The 9401-nt window shown below is 41.2% G+C and overlaps 1 protein-coding gene across 1 annotated transcript; it reads right to left on the bottom strand.

Moving 5' to 3' along the window:
* Positions 1 to 872: 872 nt before the first annotated feature.
* Positions 873 to 9198, bottom strand: ERH (ERH mRNA splicing and mitosis factor). The gene is made up of 4 exons (XM_075030498.1): positions 9063 to 9198; positions 5255 to 5342; positions 3970 to 4090; positions 873 to 1369 (listed from the first exon to the last, which is right to left on the bottom strand). Exons 1-4 carry the CDS (start codon positions 9063 to 9065, stop codon positions 1267 to 1269), a joined length of 315 nt encoding a protein of 104 aa, XP_074886599.1. The 5' UTR covers positions 9066 to 9198; the 3' UTR covers positions 873 to 1266.
* Between the last annotated feature and the right edge of the window lie 203 nt (positions 9199 to 9401).

Genomic DNA, 9401 nt, shown 5'->3' on the forward strand with positions numbered 1-9401 from the left:
TTCTAAGAATTTCTATCTCTCTAGTAACTTGATTCCAAGTCTTCAGCAGCTATTACTTAAATGAAGCTATTTTCATTAAAGCTTTACTATAGACAGACAATTTGACCTCAGATTCTTTTAAGCCAATCCATTTGCTGTGAGGTCTATCAGAAACTATTGATGTGTCTTAGGAAGTTAAGTGCACTAGAGAGAATTCCATTCTTCTGTTAATCCTGGAACTGCTCCTGGTTGAGTATGCCTGTACAGTCCAAGACTCAGATCTGTACCTACAGTAGGCAAACTCTGGAGTAACACAAAGGCACAAAGTACCAAGCCAGCCTTGCTTTTCTACCTGTATTTTTTGGTCTAATGTGTCCTCCAATCCAAACTTTTTCAGTACAGCAAAATTACAAAGACATCAGTGTTCAAGATATCTAGGGGCAGATATAATTTTACAGTGCATGCAAACAGTTAAGTCCTTATCCTCTGTAAAGAGAAAATGCAGTTTGGGGCAGATCCCCATCAAAACAATTTGCTTTGCCTATTCCTTTCTCAGGGGAAGGTTTTAAGTGGACTAATTCATGGGGTCTGTGATGTGATATATTCAGCCTGTGCTGTCCTGGAACAGACACACCTACCTGAATATAAATGCCTTGTAGAAAGATCAAGTTTAGAGTGCAAGAGGGTTGCTGTGTTTCCCAAAGATCCCCAGGAAAGACAGTAGTCAAGACTAGGCCAGAGAAGTTAACTTGGCAGGCCAGAATTTGAGCCATTTTCTAATACAGCAAACAACTGTTGGCTCAGTCCACATGTTTCAAACCTCATTCCTTGGCAAACAGGCAAGAAAGATTTAATTTGTTTTCTGGCAAAACCCACAAAATTCAGCACTCAAGTTTAACTAAAGGGTAGTTTTTTATTCCCCAATAAGACCGTCTCAAGGACATAACTAAATGTTGGAAACCCCACAGGAGGGCACATACAGTGAATGTGGTGAAGTACAATGTGAACAGCCCCAGGGGTTCAAATAAGGTAGGACCATTAGCTAACCAGAGGAAAAAAAACCAAATTAAAACTCTGTTGAAGATGTTGCACTTTCTTCTCCATTTACACTGAAAAAAAAGTCAAATCCAACAAAATCCTTGCATCTCTAACAATACATTCAGTCCTGGCTAAAGAGTTTAACAAGATGGCAACAGGATGACTATAATACAAAACGTTCACTACTACACTCTGTACACACCTGTTGTCCGAGCCCTCCCCCAAACCCATGTCATGATGGTGCCCCCATTATTTGCTTGCTTGCTGGGCCTGCCTGCGGAGGAGGACATAGATCTTCTCCTTTATCCAGTCTTTATTGTACGGTTGGTATGTCTGAGTATCAGCACGGTAACTAGAGAGAAAAAAAAGAATGAATTTAACATCAGTCTGCCCTGTAGTATGTTTACCAGAAGACCTTCACAAACAATTAAGCGTCCTCAAGTGTATGAGGCAGAAAGTTGTACAGAACACAAGTAATATCAGAAGTAGATAGGAATTGCGACTTACCAAACAGATTTATCCTGTTGGCTAAAAACCAGTTACCCAGCAGATCAGTAAGAACCTAAAACAAAACTAGATGCTCCAAGGACTACTGAGTGACTAGATCACAGTGTGTTCACATTTTAATTCATGAATATAATTACTTATGGGAGACAACAAATGGAGCACCTTAATATTCTGGAGCTCAGAATGAAGAAGAATAGTTCCACCAGGAAACAACCTAATTTGTCTTAATGAGCCAAACACTACTTCAAGCAAGTGTTCAGGTAAATTCAAGTGTTCCACTTCTGTTTGGAATTTTTAGAGAATGAATAAAAGCACAACTTTCCAGGAGCAAGGGTAGACTCATAGATGGATGACAAAGGATTCTTGCCAGTTGGCAGTGAGGACAAGCTCACATCTGAAAAACAAGGCTGCTTCATAAAAAGCAAATTGAAAACAAGAACCCACAGGCTCATTTTCTTTGCTATTCAGGGATAGTCGATTTCTTGCCAGGGCCAGAGAACTCAGTTACTCAAGACACTGTCGAATTGAAGCAGAATTAGACTGAAAAATGAAAGCAAATTACGTGAAGTTATCTGTGTAGATTCACACCCTCCTTTTCCCTCTCAGTCGTTAAAGTTCAATGTTTTTTTTTGATGAAGATGGTATTTTCAGTGATGCTTCAAGAACTACTGACGTCCTGGTCAGTAAAAATCTTGATACACATATTTCTAATCAGAGGGGTGAGATGGTCGTTGGTAAGAAGCTAAGTAAAAATCCAGAGTTAACTCAATCCAGAACAATTTACAGTTCTTACCTAAGGAAAAAACCCTAAGCATATTGTTTCTAAGAAAGCCTTTTTATTTAAAACCCAGCATGACTGGTTCAAGGCCACAGAAAGAGTTTCAGTATATGTTGATATAGTAGCAGTTAGTAGTAGTTCCAGTGCAGTCTAAGAAATGTTAGTTTCAGGAAAAGTTACTGATTTCCGCCCCTGCCCCAATCTATTCATAATGCTACACTGCAAGACCAGATAGCAGGTACTTTAGGAATCTCCATGAACACAAGACATGTCTGGTACACTATGTGCTACATGTGCCATCTGGTGGAAAACTGTAAGCTGAAGTAGAAATTGGCACGACACTGAGTTTACAAGCCTAATTAAGAAAGGCACAAGGCTGTAGTAGAAAACAGTTGCTACTTCCCAAAGCAAGTAGCTAGCTTCAGTCTGTTAGATAAACTAAAACAAAGCGTGTCTTTCAAACTGCATCAGCCCAGCACTATGACACCTGAAGATCAAATGTGGCAGAATGTCTAGGGACAAGGTTACTGCAGAAATTGTAATCCTGTTTTACTTATTCTACTAAAAACTTTTGGCATTTGTAATAAGTCACTATCAGTAACATAGATTCAGTATGTACATCAGAATGCAAAAGAAAGCAATCTGATGCTCAGGGGTTTTTTTTAAATAACTTTTTTTTGAACTGGAATCAACTGGCAAAGGCTGTTCACTGTGCTGCTACACAAGTACTTGCACTCAGATTTCAGACAGAGCAGTACAGCTGCAGGAATGTACACGCCAGATACTCACTGGCTTAAAAAGAGCTTGTGGCATTTTGAGATTTGAAGACCAAATGCTATGTCTTTTGCTATTTGAATACGAGATTTGTATCCTTATTCCTACAGAATTTCTGCAAAGTTGATATCCCTGTCATATCAAACCATTACCTTGAAATTTATGGCATGGAAAATACTTATGATCTGGACTAAGTGATTTAGTTACAATATTAAGTTATTTTCTGAATAGTGAAATCTAAGATTTAATTTCACAGTGCTGTCAGAATGGAAAGTACACAAGATCACCTTTGCTTGCCCACAACTTTAACACACAGATAAGAACTGGAGATAATGTATTCACAAGAACACTTAATTAGCTAGAGTTCTCTGAAGGATTGATCTGTTCCTCAATCACTTCATTAGGATTTACAGAAACTTCCATCTTGCTGCATCTTGATGAAAATAAACAGTTGGCTGCAATGCATTTCTGTAGACTTCTACCGTACCACTAGTACAGCCCTCAGCTGAATAAAATTCTGTAATTGTTCTGCCTCCTTAAGAATCGGACCAACTGCACAAAAGCAGATACAGCCCCAATTTAAACAGATTCTAGCATTAATAAAATATGTAGCTGTATTAAACTGTTGGACTTCAGTATTTGAAATGCAGGGAGCTTCAATGTGACTAAAATCCAAGTGGATCTGTCAGTTTCTGAGCTTTCTTCACAGATACTTTATTTTGTTGCAGTTAATTGAAGTGGGCAACATGGCATGCTAGCTGCAATACTGCTGCCTTACAAACAGTTATTGCAAAAAACACCCAGAACCTTACCAAATTTCAATAATACATGTTTAGATAGAAGACTTCTGACTTCTCTAAGTCACTGAAATGGAGTTGTACAACTGAACTTACACAAGACAGCTGAGGTCTGCCAAGTCATCAATGAAGTCAAACAATTGGCTGATATCATATGTAATGGATGGACTGTTGGGATTCATTCTCTTCAGATGCTCTTCATACATTTTACAGACTCCTACAGAGAAAGAAGATTAACAATGTAATATTAAAAAAACAACAACTGTATTTGCTGAAACTTCTTCAGCTACTGAATCACAGATATCAGGAAAGTTTAGAGATGACTACCATGAAAACAGAGACATAAACTTCTTCCTCAGATTTTGCAGAGTTGAAATGCTTTTGTTCTAGCTATTTGCATTGAAACATAATACTACAAAATCTGGTAAGATGCATGGAAAGAAGCATTATCATCATCTAGAGCAAGAAGTTTTACTTCTGTCAAAGATGTAACTTTCCATGCAGTAAGCTCCAACTGAAATCCTGAAATTCCTTCTAATAATTTTAAGACAGCAATTGCAACATATATTCCTACTGTACAGACACCCAAGAAAGAAAAGAACTAATGTCAAATAAAGCTACTCAAATCTCATAAGATCATTCTTGATGAAAGAGTCAAACAGGGCTATTGAGGTAAGAGTGACAGCACAAGCCTGTATATGAATTTAAATCAGTTTTATTTAAGCTAGTCCATAAATAATGCAGATACATTTGAGAAGAATATAATATTAAAGTGAGCACAGAGGCTTTACATGCTGTTGTTTGCCTTGCAAAACTTCCTGGAATTAGAATTTTTACTGTTAAGTGAAATTCCACATTTAAATCATGCAGCTGTAGTATTTCAATCTTCTTTCCAAGCTCACTATGTGTCTCTCAAAGTCATGCATGATTTTTTTCTCTGGCATATATCTCACGAGGCTGCAAATCATTTATCAATTGCATACACACTTCTACATATCATTTCCAGTAGCAATGTTTCCTTTGCATGGCTAGCACAAAGATTAGTGAGTTAGGCTCTGATCCTGCAATGAAATGCATTCAGGCAAGTCTACTGCACGGCCCCACTAAGAATATTGCCTGCTCTCACAAACTGAATGTGGTTCAATCTAGTTAAATCAAAAAGAGACATTTAATATAAAAAGGAAGTTTCAGAAACAAAGAATAACTATTTTTTAGTTTGCTAAAACATTAGTAAATTAAAAGCATGAGACATTTTTGCATTTTTTTTGTTAATTACCTTGGGAAAACATGAACAGCAACTTATTTTCTTACTGAGTAAGTTTGGGAATATGTCAAAAATGGAGTTTTAACAACAGTTTTTGACTACCATGTCTGCACCCACCTTCCATGCACTCATTCACCGATTCATAATCAGCGTATGTTCTGCCTTCTGGCCTCTTGGTAGGCTGGACAAGTAGAATTGTGTGAGACTGAAAAACAAAACAAACACCAAGAAAAGGGGTTACTTGCAAAATTTGAATGATTTTTTGTTTGAATTAAGTTATTTATCTGAATGAAGCACTAAAAAGAAGCATAATATTAAAACACTGAACTAGCAATCAAGGACCAGACATTTTCCAAACAGCATTTACTATTCATATAAGCTGTGTTAATAATTTTTGTTTCCAATCAGTCCCATCAATCCTTACGTAACTTTAAAATGTGTAAAATCACCAGTAAAGCAGCTACTGTGCTGAAAAAATACCATGGAAATAATAGTTTCTATTTAAACACAAAAGCAAAGCAATAAAGTCAATGTATAAAAGCTATGCCATTAGTGCATTTACTTATTTTATTCTAAATGCAAGCTGATATTAAGATTTTAAATACCCCAATTAAAAGAGCAAGGAGGGAGTCCAACTTAACTTCACTGTCAGTCCCACCTTAAAAGATGTTAACAGAAATAGCTATTTTGAGTTATTCTTTTAACTTCAAGGGAACACAAATTATACAATAAATCTACACATAGTATTCAAGATTATTTCCTGCAAAACAGATGCACTGATTTTTCATGCATCAGTGAGTCTACTGAAACAGTAATTATGGAACACATAACTGTTCCAAATGTCAGTGTCTGTAAGCTTGTTATTCTGCAGGAAAGACTTAGATGATTGTACAGTCTGTGGCTTGCATTATTTCTGTAATATTTGTCACTTGGCTACTGCAAATAATTTGAGCAAACAAGAAGCAAGATTTTTTGAAGTGTACCCAATCTGTGATCCAATTAACAGGTTACACAGCACAGGAAGTTTGCAAGCAGGCTACAAAACACCATTCCCAGTGCTGCTAATTGGATCCAACGTTTTCAATGCTAATATATGAGGTGAGCACACAACATGTAATATTCATGGAGGCAACTGCAGAGTAAGACACACTGGAAACAAATACCAAAGCATTGGTCTGAAATTAATCTGCTGCTGATACAAAGATCCTGACCCACACTGTGGACATATCAGTGAAGATACCAGTTCAGTGTTTATCAAATGCAGTGACAGAAAAGAAAAATGGCCAATATTAGGATTTACAAGGAACATATAAGAAAACAGTACAAATTTTTATACCATGACTGATAGTGTTCCCATGCCTGGAATAAAGTTTTCAGTTCTTTAAATTCTGTCTCAAGTAACATGGTAGAAGGCAATTCAGAGAAGCCCCGGAAAAAGTTACGCAGAGAAACAGAAGCAGCAAGACTTTTCCCAATCAGAAATGGAAAAAGAGGGGAATTCAGAGCTACACACTGTAACAAAAATCATACAAAGGAGACTAGACCATTTAAGTCCACTTTCATGTATGCCAAAGGACGCTAGATTTGAAAGGAATTCCCCAAGGGGGGCTGGTATCTGGCTGTTCCTAAGTGCATTGTACTTGAACAGGCGTGTCTTACCAGGGAGTCCAAATGACTGCCAAACTTTATTATAAAATACTTTTTCCAGCACTATCATTTGTATTTGCTGGTCACTGATGACAAGGCTTGGTTCCAGGACTTGCAACTCTGACTTCCAGGGAGCATTTGACTAAGGATCTCTCATTAACAACAATGGCCGAGGTGTATCGGGCAGTTCGGTCAGTATGTTCTAAAAAAAGGCTGTGTTATTTTAGCATCAGAATGTCTTGCAAACTACATTTGTGGTGTCTGATTACATACACATATTTATCTTTTTCAACTAAACTCAATATTAAAAAAAAGTTGTGTGTGTTTGACAAAACCTAAGAGAGCATAAATAAAACTGAACTGACCAGGAGTTACGGAACTGTACCATAATTGAGTGAATTCTGTGTTTGGTCTCTCAGGGAGAATCTTGCTGGGGAATTAATTTAGGCTTTCTGGCCTATAAATACTCAGGCTATCCCTCCCATTCTTTGATTGTTAAATGAATGTATACATTCTGAAACTATCCCAATAATCAGATTATAGAAAAAAAATATCAGTGAGCCAGATGTGTGAGCCAGACACGTGAGCCAGTTCTTTCAGAACTTTACAGTAGAAATTATTTGGGCTTCTGACTTTATACTGTTTATCACGTCAGACACTTTACAATATCCATACCAGATACTGGCCTGGGACTTATTAAAATTAATGCCATTGGGACCATCCATGCTGTAGAATTAATACATTACATCTCACACATTTCTTTGGGAACTTCCCATTATTTTACCTTAAGAGGAAAAAAAAAGAAATTGTTCGATTTGATAAAATTGCTCCTCCTCTCCTACCACATCAGTACAAAAAAGTGACAAGTTCAGAAGCCCGAGAGAAGTTTCCTCCAACTATTACCTGCCCTACTGCATATGTGCCTAGGTGACAGGGCAAGAATCAGTGTGATTAATAACTTATTATGTTTTCCTATAGGTATAAATCTTGTTGTTAGGAAAAAGAAAGCCAAAACAAGGGAAGATCCATAAACCTTCACGTGTTAGGACCAGGTTATCTGGAAAAGCCCAATATGGACTCTTCATTCTGATGCATACGTGGGGTTTTCTTGCATTTTCTTTAAAAGCACAGTTTTACTGGCTGCTGTTAAGCAGGACGCTGAATGAGATACCACATGGTTTATATTACACCAATAATTTTGAACTTCTAGAGAGCACTATAGAAAGCGTTCCAATTACTGAAGACACAGCCCTGTAAGAATGGTTAAGGCTGTGCTGACAGCCAAAGCGGCAGGACTTAGGAGCTGGGTAGCATCTGCCCAAAGAGGCTTCCACCACCTGTAGTCCTATTAAAAAACAAAGTAAAAAAAAAAACAATAAAAAAGGAAGATAAAAAGTATTGTAAGAATAAGATGCGCAGCGATGCAAATATAAGTAGTATAGTGCACACACCTAAATGCCTTTCAGTTACTTCTGCTAGGCAGAAAAAACAGTTTAAGTGTCACCTTTCACTTTGGACAACAGGGACGGGGCTTGTAGCTGCTCATCCTAGCAGAAGCTAACCGCTTTTGAGCGTGTGCCAGACGGATGTAGAACTTTGCTGCAAACCCAGAAGCAGCGGTCCTTTCACCGCAGGGCAACCACTTGCTTCAGCATATTCAAATTTATTAGACGCATGCGAGCGAACTGCTGCGACCGGCAGGCCTTTGTGCTTTAGCGTGCCATTCAAACGGCCCACCAGCGCAAGCTACCGCCCTTCCCTCCTCCTCCGAGCACCGGGGCGGAGCAGGGAAAGCAACGTGGGCAGAAACAGCTTCAATTAACGCAAATCAGCCAATTAAGGCAGGCACACACCCGACGGATCCGCGAAGCCAGCGTTCGCCAGGAAGGGCTGAGCTTCCAGAACCGCCCTATAAAGGGGCTGAAGCTCCCGGGCGAGCTCGCTCCGCGCCCGGGCCGGAAGCCTACCCGCCCCCCTCCCCTCACCCGAGAGCAACCAGCCTTTGTGGCGGGGAGGCTCCGGCGACGGCGGAGGTGTGTGTGTGTGGGGGGGGGCACTTCTGGGGGCCGCTGCCCCGCCAGCACGTGCTGCCGCCCGCCCGGGCCCAGAGCGGCGGCCGCGGCCTGTCCCCACTACCCGCCGCGCCTTCCCGCCCGCGCCGCCGCCGCCGCCCGCCCCCCTTTGCCCTAGCGGGGGTGGGGAGGGAAAGCAGCCCGCCCCAAGACGGGTGCGAGGAGGCGGAGGCGCCGGGCCCGTCCCGCCGCCCAGCCCCGCTCACCATCGCGGCTCCCGCTCCTCAGGACGGCGGCGAAGAGGCGCGCGACGATCGCCCACAACCCCCCGCGCCCGCCGGAAACGCTGCGCTAACGGCCGACCATAGAGCTTGGCCGGCGCCAGAGCGCCGCCCCGCGCACGCGCGGCCGGAGGCCGGCGCCCGGGACGCCCCCCCTGGCGGGGCGCTGAGGATGCCGGGGAGCGGCTGGGGGGGGGGGCGGGGCGCGCGGCCATCTTTGGTGAGGGAGCCGCTCCTTCCCGCCGCCGACCGTTGGGCGGCCGCGGCCTCGCCCGCCATCTTGGAGTCGGGAAGCGCCGGGGTGGTGGTGACCCGGAAGGGGAA

This window comes from Buteo buteo, chromosome 6, assembly GCF_964188355.1.
Source record: "Buteo buteo chromosome 6, bButBut1.hap1.1, whole genome shotgun sequence".
Taxonomy (NCBI): Eukaryota; Metazoa; Chordata; class Aves; order Accipitriformes; family Accipitridae; genus Buteo; species Buteo buteo.

Excerpts from the sequence above, each read along its gene's own strand:
- ERH (XM_075030498.1), bottom strand. Across the intron at positions 4,091-5,254 it reads GGTGAATGAGTGCATGGAAG|GAGTCTGTAAAATGTATGAA; the intron begins GTGGGTGCAGAC and ends CTTTCTCTGTAG. Across the intron at positions 1,370-3,969 it reads GCAGACCTCAGCTGTCTTGT|TTACCGTGCTGATACTCAGA; the intron begins GTAAGTTCAGTT and ends TTTTCTCTCTAG.